Genomic DNA, 26,903 nt, shown 5'->3' with positions numbered 1-26,903 from the left:
TGTTGTGAATGACATTCTAATGAAGCCCACTTTATTAATGTTATTTAATTAAATCCATTCTTATATGATAGTAGACATGCAATTTTCTCATTGTCATCAAGATAATCGTAGTGACCCAAATATGGTTACTGTTAGACACGGTAATAACCGATAGTTTTTATGGATAAAATTTGTCGAATTTACATCCTTTTGTTTAAGTTTAAGTAGAGACCGATATCACTTGAAAACAACGTAGTAACGGTAACAAGATTGTCCTTATCACAGTTTGAACCGGGTAGCGGTTTTTTAAAACTAACGGGAGTCGTGACTCACCGCATATATAGTTTAAAAGCTTGAATTTAAATGTTTGAACGGTGAATTTGTGATTGTTTTAACGATAACCATATGATTACTGCTCTACCATCTACCATTTGATAAACCTCACCGATAGTTGTACTCTACCATTTCATAAAGCTACCGATAGTTGCACATTTTACGTAAAAGAGGTTGGGCTAAAATACTGTTTGTCAAAGTACCTAAAAGCTCATGCAGTACACAAGAGAAACCATTATAATAACATGGTTGTAATTCATCACGTCAAAGCCATCATGCACCCTCCATCAAAAAGACAATATTTCGGTTTTCGTGTCGAGTGTTTGACCATTCGTCTTATTTGAAATTTTTTTAAAAAAATTAGTCACACGTAAAATGCTATTTATATTTTATCATATAATAAAAATAAAAATATTAATCGTATTTTTTTAAAATAAGACAAAGAGTCAAACATTGTATCTAAAAACTAAAAAAATGATTTGTTGTGGAACGGAAAGAGTAGGAAATTGGAAACATCCATGCGTGTCGTGTCATCACAAAGAACGATGCCCGTCGTCCGATTTGTTCTTTTTCCTTATATAAAGTGTCAATAGCATACATTGTCACATCCACAACATGCATAACCAAAATCCCTGCCTCAACCGAGAAAACGGGATCCTCTGATTTAAGTTATAGGGGCTAACATATGGGTCTATGTACAATGAAAGCCACATGTCAGGACCCACGCCTCTTACTTTTAAGTCAGAGGAAACGCGTCCTTAACCGAGTGCCCGTCTAACCCAAACGACCCGAGCGATGCGAACCAGGACTCTCACGAGTCGAACGAAAACCACGAACCAAAAACCGATCCGGCGCCGCGCCACCACTCTGTGCTGCGGCAACGCCAACCCGGACGACCGTAGCGTAACCCAACACACGATGCCCCCTCCCCTCCCCCCACGTCGAGGGGATCCCGCCCGCCCCCCTCCCCCGACATGCGTCCTACTCCTCCTCCTCCACCCCACCTTTTGCCTCCCCCGCGCCGAACGAATCCAACTCAACTCAACTCAACCCCCCCGCACGTGCGCCCCTCTAACTCGCCATAGATCGCCATCCCCCCCACGGTCAACTCCGCCACCCCGGCCGGCGCCCCGGGGCGCGAGAGAGGAAAAGAGACCGCGACGCGTACGCGGATCCGGATGCGTCTCTGGCTCGGCGCAGCAGCAGGAGGCACTCCTTCCTTAAACTATTCCCCGCTTCCGTTACAGCTGTCTCCTCCTGCCCCGGCTTAAAGGATCCTGGGTGCGGACGCGGCCGGGGTCCCCCCTCGGCCCCTCCTCCTCCTCCTGCTGCCCCCGACGGCCGTGCATTCCTCGGCCCGCCTCCTCCGACCTCTTGCCGGGATCGCCGGGTAGGCTTGGTTCTCTCGGCTGGCAGGAGCATCGGGTGCCGCTCCCGTTGGCTGTGGTGTGGGGGGTGTGTTTTTGGATCCTGCGAGACGAGAGGAGGTGGTCCTCCTTCGAGGCCGAGCCGAGGTGGGTATATCTTCTGTTGCATTGTGCGTTTGGGGTGCACTGGAGAGCAGGTTCGGGGATTCAAAATTGCGTCTTCCTGTGTCGTGTGGTTTTTGAGCTGGCAGTCGTCGAGGAACTGCAGCTTCAGTTGCGAAGATTGGTGTGTGCTCTCGTGTTTTTTTCCCTCTCTTTAGAGCGGATAATATATAATGGATCAGTCGTTCGTTCTATTTTACTGATTTTTAGATACAGGAGTAAATCTTACGTTTGGAGGCTTTAATTTGATCATGACTGAAAGTTTGCATTTTGATGACTTGTTCAACTTAACCGCTTCGTCGCACTACGCTTTACTCAATTTCTGCACAGTTAATATTTGTACCGTCCATATGGTTGCATTTTACGTGCATGAAAACTATGATGCATTGTTTGCAGATTCTTTGTGATGCACTGAACTCGTGTTCAGACTCAAAACTGACAAACAGAAAAGGGCACCTAACAGGCTTCAGTGATTAATGGCCTCCACTGGAGAGGGAAAAATTAAGGTGACTTGTTAATTACATTTCTAATGTTGCATTACGTAAAATTGAAACACTTGACTTCAGAAGACAGGATTATGTTCCAGGGTTGTGGCCCAAAACTTTTCGGGGCAAAGGAGAACAAAGTCTCAAAGAGAATAGACAATCCAAATTGCAGCACCGGTTGGTCTCCTTTTTCAAAATTTACTGGCCCCCATTTTCATTTTTATGTTGTCATTTTAATGGCATTGGCAGTTAGTCTTATGTATTCAAACTCTCCTCTTTCTTAATGCGGTGATACACCAATATTTTTCATATTTCCGAAAAGAATGTACATACATTTTTTTATGCTACCTGAACTATTATTGTTCTTTATCTTTTCCAATTGAATATGATTAAGGGTTGTTTGGATCTCAAGTTTTAGAAAAAGAAAATTTTAACTAAACTAATTAACTGGCCTAAAAGTCTAAAGCCTTAGTTGGTTAAACAGAATAAGACCAAGATTATGAAGTCCATTTGAGTTTCAAAGAAAACAGTTCTTCCTGTTTTTCACAACATTCAAAATATAAATTTTAGTAAACAACTAAAAGAAACTTTACACTGCATCATTTTCATCAGTCGATCCCTTTTTCTTACGGAGGACAATCCCTTATTTGCGATTGAAAAAGTGTATGCGATCCCTTATAAGTTATTTACTGCTGAAGTATCATTGACATGTGAATCCATGGCCCATATCAGAGAGGGGAGAGAAAGAAACTAATTCAATTAGTTAGTTCCAGTAACCAGTTTCGAGATCATAGGAGCAACTAACTGTGTCGTATGGTCTTACATTACAGCAGGGAAGTTTTGTCCAAGTTCTTCTAATGTTGCGTCATCTTCCCCCTTAAGGGCTCTTTCAGGTACACTCCTATCTAGCAAATATTAAAAAATGAAAAGTTTACCGTCTACATGCACGGAGATGGCTCAAATTAATTTGTTAGTGACTTCAATTGTCTTCTTGAACTAAATGGAACAAGAAGTTAAGGGCATGCGTCTCAGCCATTTCCTGGCGCAAACTCCTAATAATACAACAACTGAGCCCGTCAGGTACAACCATTAATATTTCATATATGATCATGTGTTTGTCCTCTTTATGCCAACTTGACCAAACTGTCCAACTTCTTTCATTATACAGAATATTTGTCGCCACCTGGAATGTTGGAGGGAAAGCACCAACGGCTGAGCTGAACCTGGACGATTTTCTCCCCCCTGATGATCATTCAGATATTTATGTTTTGGGGTGGGTCTTTTATAGCTCTTTTCTTAATATACTAAACATGGAAAATATTTCTTTTTACTCAACACAAGTTTGCATCTAATCAATTCTGTTCATTTAAACTTTGAACAGTTTTCAGGAAATTGTTCCTCTCAATGCTGGTAATGTGCTTGTAATAGAAGACAACGAGCCAGCTGCCAGATGGCTCGTTCTTATAAACCAAGCACTAAACCGGCCAGCTGAAACTGATGCCAATGTCTTTCAGCATGAGCCATCTCCATCCGTTGATTCTACTGCTTCTCGAGCATCTTCAAGTCTTGATGCTTCTTTCTCTGACCTTGCAAAAACATCAAGTAGTTCCACAATTTTCCAGAAGTCTTATCTAAAATCCATTAGGAAATCTTTCATGCCAGTCCAGAGAAAGCGGCTTAAGGCCTGCAACTGCCCTGTAGAAACAGCCAAGTCATCCTACAGAGATGCTTGCTTTGGATGCCCCAAAGCGTATGCGTACGAAATAGATTCCTCAGAAGAAGATGAACAGGAAGAAAATAAAGAGGGTTCTAATGGATCTGTCTGCAGTGGAGTAATTTCTGCTCCAACCGCAAGGGATCAACTAAAATATAATCTTATAGCATGTAAACAAATGGTTGGTATTTTTGTTATGGTATGGGTGAAAAAGGAACTAGTGCAACACATTGGTCATCTAAGAACGACTTGCATAGGGCGAGGGATTCTGGGTTGTCTTGGAAACAAGGTAAGGACCAAATCATAATATCACTTTTATGTAATTCTATAAGTACTTGTCCTTTTCCTGAATGCACTTCTTCGGCAGGGATGCATATCAGTGAGCATGACTCTGCACCAGACAAGCTTTTGTTTCATCTGCAGCCATTTGGCTTCAGGTCAGAAAGAAGGTGATGAGTTCCGGAGGAACTCTGATGTTCTAGAGATACTGAGGCTTACACTGTTTTCAAGGATTTGCAGGAGAGGTGCACGAAAAATCCCAGAGAAAATTCTTGAGCATGAGTAAGAACGCCCTTTTTTGTGCTGCAAATATATGTATCTTCATCTTAAAAAAATGTATTTTGTCAAGTTGGTATTTTCTAAGATATGCACTGTTTGTTTCAGCAAGGTGATATGGTTTGGAGATCTGAACTATCGTATCGCACTGAGCTATGCAGATACCAAAAAGTTTTTGATGGAAAATAACTGGGATGCCCTTTTTGAAAGGGATCAGGTAACTTCCACTTGTTAGAGGAAAATGATCCAGTTCTTCTGCAAGCAATGCCATGTACCACAGTCATAAAAATAATTTAATTACTATTTCAAAACAAGATTATATGAATCAACTGTTTTCTGCGAGCAATGCCATTATCCCATTCCTGTGCTTACAGGTTTTGTAATGTAAAAGGAATGAAATCAGAAATATGTGATAAATCTTTTGATACTTCCATTATTTTATTGAAGGTTACGTTTCCTCTGCAAAATACTAAAAAATTGTCCCTTCACTTATGTCCTGTGTAACTTGTGCTCCAGCTTAAAATCGAACGTGATGCTGGGAGAGTATTCAAGGGGTGGAATGAGGGGAAGATATATTTTGCTCCAACATACAAGTATTCTTGTAACTCAGATGCTTATGCTAGTGAGACTGCAACATCAAAGAAAAAGAGGAGAACACCAGCATGGTATGCACCAATTTTAGTTAGTTTTAAATTATAGTTAAGCTATAATATAGAAATGTAATGACTGTGCTATTCAGCCAATTCATTCAACTCTATGTCTAGGAGTCTAGTGACTGGATACAATTAACAGTGTTACTATTCTTGTCGATACAAAAGTAATATAGTCAATTTCTGCACACTGTAGTAATGTATACAGACCAAACTCTATGCACTGCATCTGTAACTAGAGATAATTCAGTTTATGAGTCTGTTGTATATCACTGCATTAGTAAATTTCTCCTTTTGATTTTCAGTAACTATACCATAAAAATGTTGCTCGCAAATCGTGAACAGCCCTTAATTTGCTTGACTATTGCGTAGTGTCCCTCTTAAATAGTTGGACTTGTTCAGGTGTGATAGAATATTATGGCACGGGGATGGTATCATGCAACTATCCTACTACCGAGGGGAGTCTAAATTTTCTGACCATCGGCCTGTCTGTGGAACCTTCATTGTTGAAGCTGAGGTACTAAACAAAAAGGCAAAGATGCTCTCATCAAATGCTAACATGAAAATTGGTGCTGAAGAGCTCTTACCGAAGGACAAAAATAAGGGTAAAGGTACAGCACTTCTTGCTCACATGCTGTGATAGTTCTCTTGTAAGCATAATTTTATTAGTATTAGCTAAATAAGCATGTGATTTTCAACTGAACATAACTTAACAAATAAATGAATAGTTAATTCATGAACCACGTGCAAAATATATAATTTTGCGTATAAAATCTTTTAAATGATTAAAACATATATTACATGCCACAAAAGATCCCATGGTGGTGATGCTGGAACGATGGGCTCACCGCCACTGCCATCATTAGCTTCTTCTGTGACGGTTAAGATAAAGCTGAACAACTATTTATACGTCCAACCATTGGAACTTAAGTGCCATCTCAATGTGTATATAAGCCATGTAGTACTCCTACTATTGTTTTTCTTGCTGTTGGTTCAACTGGGTTTCAGAAACTAAAACTAGCTGGACCAGGAATCAGGACTGAATTCATTTAGATATCTAACTACATAGCTCTATCTCACACACGTCTGGCTTAATGTTTTAAAATTTGCAGAAACGGGAAGTTGTCATATATATGATGTCATTAGGCTAACATGCACCGGAGTTTATGATTCACACTGAAGAGTGAAGATTGATCACTATATTCTCAATTCCATTTTGCAGGTTCATTACGATGCATAAACTCTCCAAAAATATCATAATAATAACGTGGATAAGTCATACTGATTCGTCTGAGACATTAGCACTCAGGAGTCAAGCTTTTTTTTTTCCTTACCAAAGTCAGGAGTCAAGATTCACTCTTTTGGCATGTTTGGATGAGTGGTAAACAAATCCTCCTCTGAACAGGCCCTTGGAATTCCTATTATACGTCCGAGCATACGAAAATGTCTTGGAAGGAAGGTGATGATTAAATTTGTGCAGCAACTTTAGTTATTCTTTCCAACGAAATGGCTGGTTACATATCCGACGAGTTGCTTACCTGTTTTCAACCCAAATACTCCTAGCTTAGAGATCCCTTGCTGGTAGCATAACATGGCCTAAATACATAGTTTTTTTTTCCTCTTTGCAAAGGTTACTGACCCTGCTGTAGACCTGGCTTTGTTTTTGTTTATGTATTTTTCTAAACAAAGTAGACATGCCTTTGTAACTTACATGGAAGAAAAGATGTACTGAGACAGCATTAACCTAATTTAAACATTGGTTCTTCTACTTTGCCTTCATTTGACGACAACTGTGAAACTATGCATGCATCGTTTGCTGCAGCTTCATGATAAGACTGATCATATGATTCAGACAATAACCCCGCATATAGATCTGCATGATCGGTTTCCTTCCCGTGACGGCATTTCGCTTGCTTTTACGACTACAGCTGACTGTGCGGCCTTATTACGAGACGCGATGAGCTGGAGGGCTGGGCCCGCAATACAGATTTTGAGTGTTTGACGCACAAGTAAACCTGCCACTGGGAAGGGTATTGGGTAACCCATATCCATACCTAAATTTATCCATACCCATATTAAAGAAAATTATCTATACCCAAACTGGATAAGCTAAGTGACGTGTGGGTCCCACATGCAGAAATTGATTAAAATTTGTACAAAGTTGCTCTTATACATAGTAAATGATTTCACCAAATTTTAGTAAAATTTGATAAATCTTATAGTGTGAATGTGAATTTAAAAATTTTAGATCCAAATTTATACATACTAAATGGGTATGAATAAAGCGGGTAAAATGGATAATACCCTCCCCATACCCAAAATCTTAATGGGTAATTATTTTTTACCCATACCCTACCCAAATAATATGGGTATGGGTATGAAGGTGGATAATAAATAACCGGTGGCAGATTTACATATAAGTCTTATGCCTATATTGTGTTCAGATGTCTGTGAGTCTGTGTAACATGTTAGAGGATAATAAGGTAGAAAAGACTCCTTATGCATGGGAGCCGCCGAGCCGATGGTCACGCGACACACATAATATGCTCATAACTTTATATGTTAGTGATCCATAACAAGTTAGAGAAGAAGCCTCCTTGTACGGGGAGGGGGCTTTCTCATTGTACTTTTAGTTTATTTTTAGCCTTTATCTTTTATCTCATTGTACTTTAAGAACGCAGCTCGCGGTCGGCTGCATCAGCTAGCGTACGTTGCCGCTGCCAGGCGATGTCCAAATTAACCTCGCGAGGCGGCGGCACTGCGGCAGCAGCAGCGGCGCCATTGCGCCACGGCTACGCGCCGTGGACGGAGCCGTCCTGAACCACGCGGTCGCGCCGGCCGGCCGGCCGGACCTGACTTGTCGAGGGAGACGTGCGTGTGCGTCCCTACACGCACGGGAGGAGCGGCATCTCGTAACGGAATCGCGGGCGAAGCGAAAATCACATGGCCCCCCGCCACGAGTGGGAGAGGAGAGGAGACGCAGCCAAGTTCTCCTCAGCAGTTGAGAGCGACCGATCGATTGAATGAATGAAGGGAATCTCAACTCAATTTAGCATTCATGAACCAACGGCGCCTACGGCCGACCACCGAATTCAATGCCTTTTCCTTACAATAATACTTGCAGCCTCGTTCTTAGATTTATATTGAGCATAAACCAAATGGTTATAAGTAAAACTTTTTACATACATGTTTTTAGCTATCTAGAAACATACGCTAAACAATAAGGGTCCCATCCTTTTGTTTTTGATTGTGCTTAATTTAAATTAATTTAAAGTTTATTTTAGAATTTTTTTTATCGTATTTTGTTTTCTAGTCTTTACTTATAGATAGCTAAAACATGCATATGAGCTTTTTGTTCATAAATTATTTTTTTTATAAAATATGTCGTTTGTCCTTCTCAAATAACTCGGTAAACTATGATGAAAAGTGCTAAAATCAAAATTAAATCTAAGTTTTAATTTAAATTTTAGTTTATAAGCATAAATCTAAGCGAAAAGATAAGGCAGATATCATCTCCAGCTCACACTACTTTTCAAAATCGTCTCCAATTCACATCCAAAATCAAGCATTTAAACCCTCAGATTGATTAACCGACAGCCCCAAGTAGCCAATTAAGTACATCTACTATGATGCCAGGACAACGCTAACGTGTACATATAGCCTCGCCAACTCTAGCAACTTACAATACCCCAAGGAATTACTAGAAGAAATTAATAATGAAAACAAACCAGAAAAAAAAATATCGTTCATTGCAGATACTGTAATGTACTGTAATCAATACACAGACCAAATGTGTGGCAAGAATAAACAAGAATCGCCGGGCTAAATCTTGAGATCGATCGACCGACCGAAAATCCAGGCATTTTCTGATCTGATCTGATCTGAATCTAGAACATCCCGGCGGCTGCAACGGCGAGGAGCAGCGCGGCGATGGCAGTGAAGCGGCCGGGAGCATGGTTACTCGACTTCGACGGCGACGCGTTTGGCGATTTCTCTGCAGAATTGCATCGCCAGAAGAAAATTGAGTTAGGTGATCAAGTTAAATGAGTGACTACTGACTAGTGATGACACTGGCTGACTTGTCAGGGCACCTACGTAGGACGGTCAGCTACAGAACTTCCGTAAGCAAGATCAGCTCAGAAATCATGAGCCCTAATGGATACTTAGTGAGTGGAACTATTCTCTGTACCGTGCTTGAGAACATGCCAATTTTCTCTCGTTACATAGCACAATCAATTATCATGAGCCATTTTGCATTTTCTGGAGCCTGGGATTCCCAGAATACACATATATAATTGGATATGATATGAAACTGAATCAACAAGCACACAAGGAGTAAAAACTTACGAGGCATCTGTGGTTCATTAGATGGGGCGAGGCCTGTCGAGGGCGATGCAGAAGGCGCCATAGGCACAGGGACTCCAAGAACTGCATTTGGTGTGTAAACGAAAGTTAGCATATAACTATGTTAATGTTACTTTCTTTAAAACTGTAAAACCTTATTGTACAACCACAATTTCATAATAGAATGGTAAAATATACTGTTCGGGTTACTGAAATGATATTTGGAGCTTTGGACAGGGACACAGGTAATAGACCATTAGGATGACCACGCTAGCAGAAGCTACAGAGTGGTGGGTCAGCAAAAAAACAGATGCAATTTAAGTTCTCCTTTTAAGCATCGTAAACCTTTATTATTCCACAAAATCACTAGTCTCACCTGTGAGGATTTAAATCGTGATGCCTTCGAATATTATGCACATGTGGGTGTCTTTGGTAGTATTTTCAGTAAGGCTAGGGATTTATCCCAACATCTTACCCTTGGCCTTTGGGCGTGTGTTAGAGGGCGTATTAATTTGTGGGTGGGTGTAAAGTATGTTAGTGCTATATGTGCATATGTATCTCCTGGATAACACAAAAGTAATCATAGTTTGCAACTATGCTAGTTAGAATTAACCCTTGCAACACAACTAAATGACGAGCACTGATAGGCTAAAACCACGCGGCCGAGGCACGTGTGCACGACGTGGCATTCGTGCAAAACGGAGCGAGCTAAAGGCGCAGTGTTGCGCGTACGTACGTGAGCACGCGCTGACGGGCGGCGCGGCGAGGCCGCAGATGCCGGGGAGCGCGAGCGCGCGCTTGTAGTCGACGCTGATGTCGTAGGAGCTGGCGCCGCCGGCGAGGAGCTGGCAGAGGCAGACGGGCTTGGAGTCGAGCAGCCCCGCCAGCTCCGGGCAGCACGGCTCGTCGGGCTTCCGCGCCGTGCTCCCGTTCATCACGTACGTCAGGCAGTCCGACATGTTGAGCACCGCGTCCATGCACGCCGGGGTGATCCCGCCCGCCGGGGACGGCGCGGAGGCCGGCGACATCTGCGCCGCCGCCATCCCGAGCGCCAGCGCCACGGCCACGGCCACCGCCGCCAGCGCCGTGTGCAGCCGCAGCGTCGTCGATGCCATGGCTCGCCGGCCGCTCGAAAAGCCGAAGCTACTGGATTAGCTAGCTAGACCTGGGAGAACGGAACAGTGCGGTGTGGAGGAGGAGGCACAGTCAGGCAACAATGGTGGTTTGCGTGTGCGCGAGGCGAGTACACATGCGTCGTCTGCTTATATACAGTAGGGGCGAGCACTGCAAATTTGTACGCATCGGTAGAAATCAAGAAGTGGTTTTTGTTATACGAAACAGTTCCATTTGCTGTAGACATCAGAAAAATTCTCGCGTCTCAAATGGCCCGCGGTGGTACGATAAGCTGGAAACGCTGTCAAGTGTCAAGCTGCTTTTTCATTTTTCTTTTTTTGGCCGGGTAAACTGCTTTTTCTTTCGTATTAGCTTGATGATTCATAGTGCTGTGATGTCTTTCAGCTTCAGCTAGCCTGAGTTCTGATCTTCAAGATTTGCTACCACTGTTATTACTAACATTGCTACAGAAAAGAGCTCCCAGCACAGAATCAGAAACCAGAAACCCATTTTTCAGTGATCGATCCATCAGAGCATCACCCGTTCTTGTTAGCACGCATCTCCACTGCTCAATGTGGTCAAATCCAACGGTGAAATTAAATCCAGCCGGCTGGGTCCAGTACTGCACCGTCCGGCCTACTGATCGATCCAGACAGACCTATCCGACCGGCTAATCTCATTCGATTTCACTCGCTACAGATCACCGGCTACTCCTGGCCGCTCTTCAATGCGGCCGCACCGTGGCACAGTGCTCCACCACGATCGATCGATCGACAGCCGAAGCCGACCGCGCAAAGAAAGCTACTAGGCTACACCTTGAATGGGGCATGGCATGGCATGGGCGATTGGTTGAGAGGCCAGCTCGAGGCGATGGTCGCCGCCATGTGCGTGGTGCGCGCGCATCTACTTTGAATGCGGCATCAATGCAGTCTGGCCGCCACTGGGGCGACCCCGGGGGGGTCTTAAATTCTGCTCGGAAATTCAGTTGGAGGAGGAGATCGGAAGGGAGGGGGGAATCATCTCATCTCCCGTCTTCTCGCCTCCGCTGGCGGCATTGATGGGGCGGTCCTTGGGAGGGTGAAGGCTATTGAAGCCTTGAAGGTGGTGGTGCCGTGGTGGTAGACGGCTAGTGGTACAAGGTGAAGGTTGCATCCATTGGCAGACATGCTGCCGTGAGGAAGAGAAGGCTATTCACAGCGCAACAAGGATTGCTGCCGTTTTTTCGGAAAGAGAAAGGAAAGGTCCGCCGGTATTAATGTCGTACTATTATTAATTATTAATATTTGATGTCGTTGATTTGTTTATATATATTACTATTAACGTATCATAAAAACTTTATTTTTTAATCCTATGTCCAATGTTTAACCATCCATTTTATTTAAAAAATTATAGAAAACCTTAAAGAAATTAGTCACGTGTAAAGTATTATTTATATTTTATCGTCTATTAATAATAAAAATATTAATAACTACAAGTTTTTAAATAAGACAGAGAATCAAAAATTGTATCCAAAAACTGAAAATTGAACTTGTTTTCGGACGGAGAAAGTATATATTTAAAAAACTTATTTTAGGACGGAGAAATTATCTATTTGAAAAATTATGTAAAAATAAGATTTAACAAGGTGATTGACAAACGAAATATTTGCTAACAAAAAATAATTTATGAGTAAAGTTTTTATATACATATTTTTAGCGATCTAAGGCTGAAAAATAAACTTTATTAAAAACACCCTAAAATACAATACCCTAAAATTATCTTCAAATTAAGTTTAAAAATTCAAATTTTATAAGTATAGACAAAAATAAAAAGACGGGTGCAAATTATGCTCAAGTATATGTTACGATAAAATAGTAATTATTTTTTTTAACAAGATAAAAATCAAATGAGCGTTCAACCGTTAATGTCGTCAAACATTTAAAATCGAGGGGCGTACATCACGTGCTACTCATTCGCAAATGTAGCTAATTAGTATGGGATGCAACAGTACAATGTTATACTGATAGCATGGATGTATTAGATAGTTACTATCTACACCTCAAAATTAGAGTAGCCTTTTTGTTTAAATTTAAACTACTTATTTGAGGACAAACGGAGAATATTTTAGTAGGCCATGTTTAGTCCCAAAAACTTTTCCAAAAATATCATATCGAATCTTTGGACACCTAAATAAAATATTAAATATACATGAACATTAAAACTAATTATACAGTTATGGAAAAAATTGTGAGACGAATCTTTTGAGCATAATTAGGACGTGATTAGCCATAAATGCTACGGTAACCAACCTGTGCTGATGACGGATTAATTAGACTCAAAAGATTCGTCTCGCGGTTTCTAGGCGGAATCCAAAATTTATTTTGTAACTAGACAGCATTTAATACTTTAAATATGTGTTTAAAAACTTGATGTGATGTTTTTGCAAATAAAAATTTACAAACTAAACGAGGCATTATTCTGGGTTTCAGCCTGAAGTAAAAACGGTTCGTGACACAACACGTGCCCACCTCGAAGGAGCAGGAAAAAAATTGTCTGGAGCAGAGCCCCAACCGTGTGCAGCATCTATATTTTGATCCTGATGCACATAAAGAAACATAATTTAGATTTTTTTTTCTTTAGGGTATACTCTCCGTATTTTCATAGTGTATTTTTTGCCCTACCTGCATCACCGCGCGGCCGCCACCGGCCTTGTATCTTGATGTGCAAAGCAGGGTTTCCCTTACCGCGCAGACGCCAAAACCGCGGTACCACGCTCCCACGAATCCCACACGGTAACCGCAAAAACCGCAAAGACCGGGATGAATTTGAATACAAAAAATTTGAATTTAAACTCGCGCGGTTTTCGCGGCTTACCGCGCGGTTTGCCACGGTTACCGCACGGTAAGCCACGAAAACCGCGGTACCTACTTGCTGTAACAACACATGAGAACAGCGTTTACCGTGGCTTACCGCGAGAAAACCGCGGTTACCACGAGGAGACCGCAGGTGTGATGTCAAATGCAAAAAAAACTTTAAAAAAATCTAAAATAATACATGAAAAATAGGAAAATATTTTATGACTATATTTATGACAATAGGATATGTTATAGGGAAAACAAGAAAATTTTCACATGACATTTTCTAAATTTTTAATATTGCAACATACACCGGCATATCACCCTTCACCAAATAATTCACTCCAATAACAAGTAATAACAACTTCATTTTGATTGTTGCGTCACAACTATAACTACTGCCCATTATTACGAATAAAACTATTATGTACGTACTAAGATGCACGTATAAATTTTTTCTCTATACATATTTTTCATATATCCATCGTTGTATATTTGTATTTTAATATTATATACCCTAGTGTCTAGTGTAAATTAATAATGACTACACACAAATATTCTTGACCATCTTTCTATGAAATATTACTTGCAATATGCTATTTTTTAATTTTGTTTCCCAAAAATACTCGTTTGTGATTTTTAATTACGCTGGGAATACATTTTTCATTAATTTCTTTGACAAAACTACACTATATATCAACATATACCACATATATTTTTTTCATTAAATTTCCTCAATTTTTTTTAAATTCTTCTCAAATTTAAACTCGGTTCCCACATCTTACCGAAACCGTGCCTCCGCGGAGAGCACGGTTACCACGCCGTGGTTTTCGTGGTTTTGCAAACCCCGGTGCAAAGAGTAAACTGGGAATGCATGTAGTTCAGGTAGCAGCCATTGTTGTTGGAGTTCATGGCGTACATGCTCTCCCTGCTTGGTTGTTGGTGTTCATGATGTGTGAATGTACATCCAGGTAGCCGTCGTCGCCGTGAGCGTGGAAGACCTTCCGCGTGCTGCTGTGGGCGAAGCGGCTCGGCCGGCCGGCGGCGGCCGCGCGCGGTGATGAAGCTAGGGCAAAAAAATACGATATGAAATACGAAGTGTATAGACTAAAGAAAAAAAATCTAAATTGTGTTTCTTCTTTATGTGCATCAAGATCGGTGAAAATATAGATGCTGCACATCCATGATGGTGTCTCACGTGGTGAGGGTTGGGGCTCTGCTCCAGACAATTTTTTTCCGAGCACATGTGCTTTCCCCCAAATAGCGAACTCATATCAAATGCAACTCACAAAATTTCCAAGGCAGCTACAGGAATACCAATACACCATGCGTGGACGCCAACTATACATGAAAAACACAGTTGGCCTGTTGGATTCTTGCGCCTGTGACTTCAGGTGCATTACATTTTGGTTTTGTACACCTTTGGCCCTTTGGGTGTAGAGGCCCCGAGACACTTGCAGAATGGTGTTTATCACATCCCACCAGCATCGTCGTCCTCGTTCTCATCCTTGTCGCTGCTCTCCGCACTGGCATTGCCATCATCACCCTCTTCGTCGTTGTTGTCATCGAGACTTGATTCTCCATCAACTGAGCTCGACTCTTTCTGGTCATCATTTTCCTCTAAATCAAGATTGCTGCCCTCTGCAGTCCCATTGTTCATCAAATCGTCTAGTTCTTCTGCAGCAACATTACTTTCGAGTTCGTTCTGGTTTACTTTAACACTGGGAAACTCCAAGGGCTTGTCAGGATAATCACTGAAGAAATTGTTAAGGATCATGAATTTGAATGTGTGAAGAAGCCTATGTCTGTCCCTCTTGACATCTGGACTAAGAAGCTTCTGTAAGAGGGATGGCTCCCTGCTCTTGACCATTGCCCCATCATCACAACGAGTTTGATTCCATACCTTGGGTCTTTTAGACTGAAAATCTTTGCGGTCATACCTTGATCTTTTGTTATTGGCATGGTTTCCAAAACGACGATCCCTGCTTTGATTTTTCCAGTTACTTTTCCTTCCATTGCCTTGGTCCTCATTTTCAGATAAATAGCCAGGTGGTAGTTCAGGGAGTTCAAAACCCAATTCTTTCTGTTTTGCTAATACTTCCTTGAGTTCCTGCAATACACAAAGGGAATGAACAATCACTCATAAGAGCACAGAAAACTTAAATGAGCCAACATAAATAAGTATGGTTTGGAACAGTGTCATCCATATCCCAAAAGTTCACCATCAGAATGTTGTGGTAAAAGGTTCTACTTAGTCTGTTAAAAAAATGTATATTTATTGAACCATCCAAAGCTAGATAAAACCCCCTTTCCCTTTGAATCTAAAGAAGATGCATTATGGATCATAGCAATAGATTGGCTTACCTGACGACGCATTAGGGCCTCTTCTTCCTTCTTCTCACCATGTGGTTGACTCTTGCACAACTTCTGCATTAAGTGGTCAGTTGATGATGCTTCACTGATGCGGACATAAAGTAGCTGAGGTCTAATGAAAAGATGTACTTAAAGACAAACAGCAACCTTATTTATATTAACACTTGAAGGATAGTTCTTCTTGCGTGCTTCTAGCCACTGTTTAACCTCATTTGCATCATAAATTATAGGAGGTCGCCTGCAGGGAATCAATTGACACAAAACATTAGTACTCCATGGATATCTAGAAAAAATCAAGACAAGAATCAGAAAACCACAAATAACAAGTAATAAGGAACTACTAGTTTTATAACACCTGTACAGCCCTGTTATTTAGTCAATGGGCTATTTTTCCTATATTATGTACAAACTGAACAATTCATTTTATGGAAAGAATCGATATGGTTTAACAACGTAGAACAGATGGCCATTAGAACAACAGAAATATAGGTGTAATAGTTGAGCAACGCATTTCTGACACGCAATAAGTGGCGATCATTGCAACAGTGGGGAGAAGCAATAAGCCAATAACTAAGTCATCATTATTACAGATAAATCAGAAGAAGTGTGACCATCAAAGGCACATAAAAAAAATTACCAATGGCAATCACATATAATTAAAAAAAAAGTAGCTTTCAGTACACATACTTCCGCTGTCCTCCAGATGCTGGACTGTCATTGCGACGTTGTCCTGATGCTGGACTTGGACTGTCACTGCTTCTGAACTTGGGTTTTACATCTCTCCAGTTGTTGTTTCCTGACATGCAACACATCGGTTCAGCAGTTAAATGGAAATAATGATAATCTTGTAGGTATCATGCATCAAAGGCATTCACTATCCTGCATGTACTAAAGTGGTCAAAACATGCACATCATTCAATAATACAGAGTTATGAAACCATTGCAGAAAATTAAAAAAAATACGTAAAACATGAAATGCAGCATGGTCACTTGACAGCAGTAAGCAACATGAGTCCCCAAAAACAAAAGGTGATACAATATACTGCCTGCATGCTTAACCATATAGTATAAAATATTTACTACCTCTTCCACGACCTTGATTGAAAGACCTTCCCCTCCCCCTTCCACCAGATGGGCCAAATTGCCTTCCGTCCCTACAATCTCTTCCAGAGTTGAATCGGGCTTTCTGACCTGTCATGTTTCTCCTCTCACCATTTTCAGAGGCAAAATGAGGCATGCCATCTGGCTCGATCTTAGTGTAGTTTACCTGTTGCAGAGAAACAGAAATTGGAATACAACGCTAAGCCATACCAGAATAGGTGCAATAAAAAACAATAAAGTATTCCGAAAGGACCAAGGAACCATTTTGCACACATCAATCTGTAAAAAATAAAGAAACGCCAGCAAACCTTGCAGATATAGTAGAAAAATGGTTCAACAAACATTGCAGAAAAGAAAAGAAGATCATTGAGAACTAAGACCAGCTATGCTCATCACTGATGCAGTCAGGCAGTTGTTGGAAACAAAGAGCATGACAAGTAGTAATTTCAGCAATATTCGTCATGCTGAACATGCACTATCCAGGTGTAGTCAAGAGTCAATTGTGCACTGAAAATCTGAAACATCATGCCTACGACCACATAATATGGGTTGATCGATCTTAATTGGTCTTACTGATACCCATTGAACCCACTGAAAAAACATCGGTCCGAATATATGATCAATACTGGTGAAATATGCAATTACTGATATTTCCTCAATTTAAGAATTATGCATATATATAATCCACTACTGATCATCATACAGACTAAAAGTCTAGTGGTTGTTCATCATGTAGCCTAAAAGTCTACTGTTTGTTCATAGCCAATTTATCTATTTTCAATACACAGCAGCAAAACGATCCACTCACCTCACCGCCCTTCCCGCCGCTGCTATTCCGATCGTTCCCCCCACCATTCGACGTGGGCCTCGGCGCACCAGCTCCCATACCACGGCCGCCGCCGCCGCTGTAACAGTTCCCAGACGCGCCCATCATCGGCCGGGGAGGACGGGGGCTCGCCGCACCCACGCCACCAGGCCGAAACGGCCCGGCGCCGTTGAAGCAGGACTGCTGGCCCGGGAAGGCCCCGAACTGATTGGGGTTCGGCGGGAAGCCTCCCTGCGGGAAGAAGGGAGCCTGCTGCTGTGGCTGCTGCTGCTGGAGCGCGGCGGCGGCGAGGAAGCCGAGGCTCTGGAGCTGCTGCGCCTGGCCGAAGAGCTGCATCGCGAGGAAAGGGTTGGCCGCCGCCGCGGCGGCCATGGGGTTCGCGGTGGCGAGGTTGGGGACGGGCGGAGGGTTAAACCCCGGGTGCATGGGGAGGCCGGTGAGGGGAGGGTTACCGGGCCGCGGGCGGTGGGGTTGGCCGGCGGTGGGGCGGGGAGGGTGGAATGGGCGCATGGTGGCGTCGCGCCGGCTTTGGAAGGACAGAGGAGGCGGCGCGGGATTCTGGGGTAGGGTTTTAGGACAACGCGGACATGGCACGGTAGGAGACAAGCTTTTCATCGCCAATTTCTCTTCTTTTTTATTAGATGAATTTTTTTCTACTGCACTAATCTGGTCTAGATGTAAAATTGCATTGTCAGCGTAGGGAGGATCCAAAAAGGTTTTCCAATATAAAATTGGCTGTGATCAATAGGAGAAGGCTGTAAGTTGAACCGCTTACAGATGCAAATGCAATGATAGAATTGGTCTCTCGAATGAACATGTACTCACTTGTTTTTTATTTGAGTTTGACAATTCATCTTATTGAAAAATATATATTATTATTACTTATTTTATTATGATTTAATTTATTATTTAAGAAATTTTAATAATAACCTATAATTTTATATATTTGCATAAAATATTTTAAATAAGATAAACGGTTAAACATAAATTAAAAAGTACCGACAAAATATATATTATTATTAGTTATTTTATTATGATTTAATTTATTGTTGAAGAAATTTTAATAATAACCTATAATTTTACATATTTGCATAAAATATTTTAAATAAGACAAACGGTTAAATATAAATTAAAAAATAAATTGAAAAGTACCGACGTAAAATAAACCTACGCCGAATCCATGAATGCAGAAAAGATTTGCTCCTGAGCTGGAATCATGTGCAGAAAGGGCAATGGCATGATTGTGAATCACAAAGGAACCCGTTCCAAATCACTTCTGTATGTACTCCTGGCAACAACAGCTCACGACAAATTGGCCAACTGATGAACAAGCACAGAGGAAACTACAAACAGTTTCAACATAGTACCAAGAAAAGCAATACTTTTCAATATAAATAACACCACAACGATGCGTTCATTCGGTGGACCAACATATGTCCACAAGTTCATGGTGACGAACCAAAGAATGCAAATGATCTAGTCATTTGATGGAAATGAGTCTACCACGTTCTCCTTTTTGTAACAACAATTGGGTTTAACAAGAACAGTGACCCAAACCGCTGTCAAATGACAAACTGGTAGGTTTGACCAAGGTCCCAGCCAGAGTAACAGCAATGGAAAATGGCAGCTTGCTTCAGGCAAAAAAAGAACTCTGGCCTGCCTGTTTGGTATTCTGAACACTCCTTTTTCATATACAGGAAAGCGGCGAGGATAAAATCTGAGATATATATTCACTTCAGTGTGCAGATTCGACGCAAATATACTTCGATGTATATAGTACACCCGACTACCCCATGGTCCATTTAGGTCCCATGCAGTTGCGAACTGCCTTGGTTTATCTGTCTGCCACTATTAGTACTCATTCGAATGGATTTCTTGGTGGAAAAGACCCTTGTGTGGAGTTCCTGTTATAGGAGGTCATTTAGAAACAAATCCCTAATACTAACTAAAATAACTTGTTAGAAAGGAGCTTACAGCATAAGGGAATCTGGTACTTGTTTTGCCATGTATGATAACCCTCCTGAAACAACAGAATCCGATAATGTATTAGCAATTAAGAATAGAGTATGCTTGTGTTCTTTTGCATAAGGATCATCATTGTAATATAAAGGATAAGATACCCTGTTGCCCAGAGGAAATATAAGGCATGCTAGAATTATGAGGAATCCATGGCTCGGTCAAGTTGGAATAATCAGAGTTAACATGAGGATTTGGCAATGCTGCTTGTAGCGAGGTCAGATCCATGAACTGAAAAGGATGGAAAAAATGTTGAATAAAGAAACAACAAAAGAACAACAAGGAAGTTTGACAGCATAGAATCGACTAGTGTTAACATGTCAACTATTTATTAAAAACAGATCTTAGAATATGATTAGGCGTAAAAAAGCTAGATCCAAATTATCATTATCATGCCCACAAACTGCAGCAAAGTAATTAATTCACACCATGCCACTGGCTTCAACATCAGACTCAAATGCCATGTCAAATGGATTTGTTGATTTTGCAGGCTGAGATGCCATGACGTCCTGAAAGAAAATTCAAAGGAACGGTTAAAAGCAAAAGAAGCAATTTATATGACTGGCATAATTAGGCTCCAGGTATCCCCACGATAAGCAGATAAAAGTAAATGCAGTCATCACCACTTGTGCCAAGTCCCAAAACAATTTATTGTAAAAGAAAAAATGAAAGCACTCACTGTAGATGAATACAAACTATAGTGGGGAAAAAAATAACTTTTTGCCACTCTTAAGGGTGAGTGGCAATGCTACTCTACTCTCACATAGTATTGTTAGACGGATTAAACCCATCCGGCAAAGAATGGCAAAAAAGTTAACAAGCAAAATAACTAAAAGGCTTGATGCAAAAGTACAAAAGCATTCTGTGTGCATTGAGAATCCCAGCAATAAATACAAGTAAGAAACAGTCCAATCTAGCATCATCTTGCGAACAGGTTTTTTAAGTCTCTACTCAGTGATGTGCTGACAATATCATGGTAAATTAGAACCAATGAAAAAGGTAAAATACACATCATAAGTTGGGAAGTAACATAGAAAAATGCACTTTTGTTTTCAATCAAAAAACAATCAGTAAGCCTGCATGACAAAGACCTTTGAATCACCGTGGATACAACATACCAGTTGGGGTTGAAGTGGTCCATGAAATGATGGCCCAGCCATGTCACCAGGAGAGACATTAATACCAGGGGTTATATCCCCAGGAATTGGTTTTTCAAGTTCGCTGCTAGGCCAATCCTGTAAAATGGTTCAACATGTCAAGTCCAGCCCTTCATATAATCTTGAGTTATTAAACGAAACATGATTTACCTCTGGACTTCTGGCTTCAGCATGTGGAATGCTAGGAACATTGAAATGATGAGGTGCTGCTTGAGACATAGTGTTAAATGTGAATGAATCATTGGTTGTGTTCCCACTAGGTTCACCAAAGGCATTCCAAGACTGGAAAACAATTGCAAAATAGTCCATGGTAAAAAATTGGAGGCATAACAAATCTCTAACAGGTAATATTTCAACTGTTGAAATACCTGTGAGGATTCTTTGGAGACAGGGGCCTTCACCTCTTGAGCATTTAAACTCCACTGATCCATCACAAGTGGGCAACTTTGTGGCATCAAAGCATTTGGTGGCACAGTTGGCAATGCTGATTGATTAATTCCTTTTGCAAGATTGTCACTCGGAGGGAGTGCAGCTATTGCAGCAGGCACCTGAGCTTGCACATTTGGAATGGGAGTATGTTGAGGTGTATCAAGGAAGAAAGCCCATCCTTCCTCAGCGACCAATGGAACTGCCGGTTGACTTTGCTGAACACTAGTGATAGGTAGCAGTTGTTGGTCAAAGCCAGCAAATAAATCTATTGATGGAGGGGTAGAGGAAATTGATGGTTCTGCTGGCTGACTTTGCTGAACAATAGTCACAGGTGGCAGTTGTTGGTCAAAGCCAGCGAATAAATCTATTGCCGGAGGGGTAGAGGAAATTGATGGTTCCTGCAAAGTTGACAGGCTTAAGAGATCTTGATGGACAGGATGAGATGTAGTGAGTGCTTCTGCTTGAACAGGTGGTGAAGATGCCACAGCCTTCTGAATCACAACGTCATGCAGAGTTTCTTTAGGAGCAGAATGGCTGCCTAAATCAACTGTTTTATGGGAAGCTGACGAGGTCTGTTGGTTAAAGCCAGCAAAAAGATCTATCGGTGCTGCAGAAGTGACAGGATGTTGCATTGACTGATCAAAGAGGTTTTGATTTGTGGAAGTCACTGGTTGTGTTGAAACAGGCAACGGCGCCACACTGACCATGTGAACTTTGCCATGATGCACAGATTCCCTGGTGGGAGGAGTCTGGCTTACGGAAGAGTTTTTATTGCTCTGTGAGGTATATACTTGTGCTGAATGAGCCACAGGAGACGTGAAAGTCTCACGATTTACAGCAGAATGCACTGGCTTTTCTGCAGGTGCATCAGGTAAGGCAGCTAAATCAACAGATTTATTAGATGTTGAGCTACCATCAAATGATCCAAAACTTCCTGAAGAACCTGTTCTCTGCACATGGAAAGAAGGTAATTTATTTCAATCTACTTTAATTCAAAAGTTGTCTTGAATGAAGGTATATTTATTTCAATCTACTTTACTTTAAAAGTTGTCTTTTAAGTCAATCAGCATTAGCTGGAAACGTAAAACGTGAATGGAAAGAAAAATAACCTGTGATCGTCGGACTCCATTAAAATCTGTTTGTGAAGTTGCATTCGGATGCCTATGGGATGGAGGGTTTTCAGACGACACATTCCTTGAATGGTGGATAGAAGGACTGCTGTACCCTGTATCCTGAGAGCTAGGAGAAAGCACGTCATTTCTGAAGTCACCAGTGCTTGAGGCAGAAAAATCAGAAAACCTTGACCCAGAACTCTCATTAGCAAATCGGTCTTCATGCATCTGATCTCTCAAACGACCTGGACTGTATAATAAACTGCCGAGTTTCCCATCAAAGAGTGCCCTGTCTGAAGGCCTTCGTGCAAGTGTGTCAACTTGCTTACCATATCGTCTATCTTCATATTGAAAATCATAAGGTGGGCTTTGGGAATACGAATGGTAGGAGCTAGGTCTTCTCATATCATTTTCGCTGCTCTTTACACTCTATTGCAATATTTTGAAATCTATGGTCAGCACATGAATGTAGAAAATAATGAAAAGGTTTGTAGCATAAATAGTTAGGACAAGAAATATTTTGATATCCAACATTAGCAGCCATTAAGATTTATTAACGCATTACCTCACTATCGTTGACTGGTTTGTTACTGGAATTCCCACCAGCATACTTCTTGTCCACATAAACAGCTCTGATGAATTCCCTTATCCTATCTGGATTGCTGAAATAAAACATAGTGGTATAAAGATATGTAAAGTTTCCATAGCACCTAGGAATGAAACCAAACTCACCTATTGTCAGGCAACCTCATTCGTTGCCAGTCCCAATCTTTAAGGTAGATATCACGTGCTCGCTGTATTCATTACCTCTATGTGAGCATGATCAGGTCACTCGGACAAAATAAAGCAGTACCAAGAATTACCTGGTTCCCTCCCTGTTCAAGAGCCCGCACTTCTTGCGTGCTGAATTTAGCCATTGAGACTGACTTGACACGGTGGGTGAACTCCCGGCTGTTTTACCACATACAAGAAATGATAACTATCGAATACCAACAGCATCGCAGCAATTCATGGTAGAGTAGTGCAGTGGTAAGACATGAGGCAGTGGTTATATCCGATACAGTTTTTCTCTACCAATTTCATTCTTTTTTACTTTATTTTTGAATATTGATCTTTTCTAAAACCAGACAAAATCTACTTCAAGAATGAAATGGTTTGATTCATCACTACCTGGTTTCTCATCATGATGGGCCAACCCATCCTAGGATAATCAAAATCCTCAAACTAAACATACCATGGATCACAAATAATAAAATAGGAAGTTCCATATATGCAGTGCCATTAGCTGAACAAAAAACTGTGATGCTAGATATTGGACTATTTGTAACAGATTAACCACAGATATTACCCTATATTTCCCATGCCACACATTCTTAGTATCAAATACCACAGCACACATCAAGCATCAATGCTGAATAGATCTTGGAGAACACACATCTTGCACTGAATAGACTTTTATTAATTATAAACTAAAAGGAAGAAGGACAAAGATAAAAAAAGCATTGTATTTCACTTCATCACAGGCATGCGAAGGACCATAAATTAGACTGCACAATAAGATAAAGGGAACAAAATACTCACTGTATGCCACTGCATGACAAGCATATGAAGGTCCAGAAATTGGTACATACATATTGTGGCCCCTGCAACAAAACAATTATTACTTCTGTGCTTCCATTAACATAATAAATGCAAATGTCATCCGAGATCACTAGACATGAAAATTAAAAAAAAAAAAACATGGTGCTACTTCTGGTCATATTTTGTGAACTATTGCAAAAGAAGGGAATAACCAAACGTTAATTAGAATACTGTTTCTTCATTTGATTACACATCTCTACTGTGTGAATAAACTGCATAAGACAAAAACAATTTGCACTTACTAACATGTAGATTACTAAATGTACCACAGTTCAGATTTCAGCCCAACTTAGAAACTTTGATATCAAATACAAACAACTGTGGACAAAGTAATGAAATTCACGACCTGACAAAAGCGAGGAACAAACCTCCCTATTGATGAACCATATAACATAAAGAAATAAAATGACCATACGTAATAGTGACGGATTCACTATTTTGATATCATCACTGAATCAGAAACGAATGAGGAGCCCCATCATCAATTCATCATCCAACCAACAGCTGAAGCTTAAAACACTACAATGAACCAAAATTTCACACCAGAGGCGATAGATTTCGTAAATCTGCGCTGACTGCCGAGCACTGCAGCCCAGCAGAGCAACCCCACGCTCTCCCGTGCAACGATCCGTGAACGAAATGAACCGCCAATCAAGCTAAGCAACGACTCAGGCAGTCGGCGGAGGAGATTACCACACTGTTACAATTGATGCACTTGCGATTCGGCGGCAGCTTCATGAGCCCGCGGATGATCTTCTCGTTCCTCTCCTCCTCCCTCCGGCTCCCCATCCCCACCGCGGAAGAAGGGGACAAAAAATCAAAATCCCCCGGAAAAAAAAACACCGAAAAACGCAGCGAAACAGAGTGCCTCGGCGGGCTCGTCGAACCCTAGCTCGATTGGGGCTGCGAATCGAGCGCTGGTAGGGGGGATTGGAGGTTCGGTGGGCTAGGGTTTACTGGAGGGAAGGGGAGGGGAGTGGGCAAATGGGAATGGCGGCGGCGACGACGGCGAGTCCTCTGGAGAGGAGGAGGAATGGGAGAAAGAAAGGCGAAGCGAGAGAGAAAAAAAAGAAGGCGATGGGGATTAGTGGCTGCCTGGAAGCGGTCGGTTTTTTTTTTTCTTTTCTTCTTTTTTTTTTGGGTTTTCTTTTTTTTTTTGGGTTTACTTTGGAGGTTTTTTTAACGGCAAACTTTGCTGGTTGCTTTCGTCGTCGAGTTGGCGTTGGACGCGTCGCGACGTGAACTGAACTGATCTCCTGCGGTTGAGTAACGGTCTAATGCAGCATTTCCATCTGTGCTTTTCTCTCTACTTGTATTTTTCTTTTCTTTTCAAGAATCTTCGTCGTTGAGCATGTCGGCTCTCTCGGCTGTGACCGCATTCTCTACGTTTTGAATTTACACAAGCATTTTCTTTCAAATGAGAAATTACATTAGTATATTTCTTCTATTAGAATTTAGCTAGGGTCTCATCTTTCTTTCTTTTAATTATATACTTATAAACTAAAATTTAAATTCTTAATTAAAGTTGATTTTAGATATATAATTGTAGTTTATTTTTAGTATTTTATTTGTAAATATTTTATTTGCTTTTTTAAGTCCAAAAGATAACCCCACTAATCATGTGGCATACTGTGGACACTAACAAAACCACGTTAGAAAACGATCGACACGTTAGAAAACGATCGACAAATAAACGATAAATAACAATAGATCAATCATAGAAGATATGAAATTTAACGAGAAAACCCCTTCTAAAACTAGAGAGAAAAAACCACGGGCGTCAACCAACAAATACCTTCGCTATATCAGATGAGGTTACAACGTCGAATATTCGCTTGCAGTAAACTCTAAAATCCAACCCGCGGGGGGCTTCGCCCCTAACCCCCAGGCGTCCCCGGGTACACGATCCACGGTCTGGCCCAAGCCTTCAGCAAGTAAACCTTTATACAAGCACAAATAAATTTGGATCGTAACTCAACAAACCAAGCATGTCCGTCGTCAAGTGTGTTTGGATTAGGCGATGGTAAGGGAGCCATGAATTTTTCATATTTTGATCCATGCTATTTGCGTTCCAACTTGTTTAAAACTCTTCCTCTTCATTTTTTAAAATCATTGTTCTTCCTCCTTTAGGCTTAGAATGGGCTTGTTTTTCAGCTCTAACAGCCTAACAGGTGTTCGGTGGTAACGATGGCCACCTCAAGTCCTCAAAGAACTGACTCGTGATAATGAGGTGGATGTATGTAAAATTCCCCTTTTTATGTAATAAAAAACAAATCGCTACATTAGAACACATTTCTTCTTGGCGTTAGTGAAAAAATAGTCAACCTAGATGCATATAAATAAGTTTTACTGTTATACTACCTTACCTTTGTCTAGTAAAGAGCTTTGATTAATGTATAGTTAAAATCTCTTATGTTATGAAACCTATAGAATCTAATTTTATATTTTGCTTCGAGCCTCCTGGAACCAACGCATATGTCTTTTTCTTCTACTTATTCTAGTAAGCTAAAATTTAATTTTTAAATATTTTGTTTTTTTTTGAAAAGGTGAAAGATGTCGAACCGCACGGTGCACACAGCTCGATCAGTGTCCGTGCCAAGCGGCCACGCCCCTCCACCGACCCCGTAGAGAGCGTGCGTCATCGTCTTTTTTTTTTCTTAACATTTTCAACTTTAAATTTAAAATTGATTTTAGAATTTTTCATCAAAGTTT

At 41.1% G+C, this 26,903-nt stretch overlaps 3 protein-coding genes across 5 annotated transcripts; 1 reads left to right on the top strand and 2 right to left on the bottom strand.

The window, feature by feature from the left end:
- The first annotated feature begins 1,594 nt into the window (after positions 1–1,594).
- LOC102700005 (type I inositol polyphosphate 5-phosphatase 10) lies at positions 1,595–7,024 on the top strand. Of its 3 annotated transcripts, none has more exons than XM_015833433.1 (12): positions 1,595–1,826; positions 2,238–2,347; positions 2,428–2,503; positions 3,157–3,219; positions 3,340–3,406; positions 3,495–3,599; positions 3,708–4,329; positions 4,408–4,601; positions 4,704–4,812; positions 5,112–5,260; positions 5,648–5,856; positions 6,468–7,024. In XM_015833433.1, the coding sequence occupies exons 2-12, from the start codon at positions 2,318–2,320 to the stop codon at positions 6,503–6,505; spliced, it is 1,662 nt and encodes a 553-aa protein (XP_015688919.1). In that variant the 5' UTR covers positions 1,595–1,826; positions 2,238–2,317; the 3' UTR covers positions 6,506–7,024. The 3 variants fall into 3 exon arrangements, with proteins under 3 accessions (XP_015688919.1, XP_015688885.1, XP_015688946.1); XM_015833399.1 differs by having other exon boundaries at positions 3,337–3,406; XM_015833460.1 differs by lacking the exons at positions 1,595–1,826; positions 2,238–2,347; positions 2,428–2,503 and having other exon boundaries at positions 3,161–3,219; positions 3,301–3,406.
- Positions 7,025–8,752: 1,728 nt separating this feature from the next.
- LOC102720764 (non-specific lipid transfer protein GPI-anchored 2-like) lies at positions 8,753–10,840 on the bottom strand. The gene is made up of 3 exons (XM_006646361.3): positions 10,326–10,840; positions 9,593–9,673; positions 8,753–9,239 (listed from the first exon to the last, which is right to left on the bottom strand). The coding sequence occupies exons 1-3, from the start codon at positions 10,702–10,704 to the stop codon at positions 9,133–9,135; spliced, it is 567 nt and encodes a 188-aa protein (XP_006646424.2). The 5' UTR covers positions 10,705–10,840; the 3' UTR covers positions 8,753–9,132.
- Positions 10,841–14,670: 3,830 nt separating this feature from the next.
- On the bottom strand, positions 14,671–25,228 carry LOC102699452 (probable ADP-ribosylation factor GTPase-activating protein AGD14). Its single transcript, XM_040522229.1, is given in 20 exon segments — positions 14,671–15,646; positions 15,901–15,963; positions 16,057–16,147; positions 16,597–16,705; positions 16,993–17,209; positions 18,593–18,606; positions 19,497–19,538; positions 19,809–19,856; positions 19,907–19,931; positions 19,934–20,083; positions 20,281–20,361; positions 20,971–21,087; positions 21,160–21,291; positions 21,378–22,388; positions 22,548–22,979; positions 23,116–23,212; positions 23,283–23,344; positions 23,414–23,501; positions 24,132–24,193; positions 24,885–25,228. Coding segments are annotated over 20 exon segments (3,576 nt in total). The 5' UTR covers positions 24,981–25,228; the 3' UTR covers positions 14,671–15,007.
- Positions 25,229–26,903: the final 1,675 nt, after the last annotated feature.

The sequence above is a fragment of the Oryza brachyantha genome, chromosome 1, assembly GCF_000231095.2.
Source record: "Oryza brachyantha chromosome 1, ObraRS2, whole genome shotgun sequence".
Lineage (NCBI taxonomy): Eukaryota > Viridiplantae > Streptophyta > Magnoliopsida > Poales > Poaceae > Oryza > Oryza brachyantha.
The sequence above is the reverse complement of the archived record's forward strand: the minus strand, read 5'-3'. Positions and strand labels throughout refer to the sequence as shown.

Excerpts from the sequence above, each read along its gene's own strand:
- LOC102700005 (XM_015833399.1), top strand. The coding sequence starts at position 2,318 with ATGGCCTCCACTGGAGAGGGAAAAATTAAG. Across the intron at positions 3,220-3,336 it reads CCCCTTAAGGGCTCTTTCAG|AAGTTAAGGGCATGCGTCTC; the intron begins GTACACTCCTAT and ends AAATGGAACAAG. Across the intron at positions 5,857-6,467 it reads GGACAAAAATAAGGGTAAAG|GTTCATTACGATGCATAAAC; the intron begins GTACAGCACTTC and ends TCCATTTTGCAG.
- LOC102720764 (XM_006646361.3), bottom strand. The coding sequence starts at position 10,704 with ATGGCATCGACGACGCTGCGGCTGCACACGGCGCTGGCGGCGGTGGCC. Across the intron at positions 9,674-10,325 it reads GCCCGTCAGCGCGTGCTCAC|TTCTTGGAGTCCCTGTGCCT; the intron begins GTACGTACGCGC and ends CACCAAATGCAG. Across the intron at positions 9,240-9,592 it reads TAATGAACCACAGATGCCTC|AGAAATCGCCAAACGCGTCG; the intron begins GTAAGTTTTTAC and ends GCAATTCTGCAG.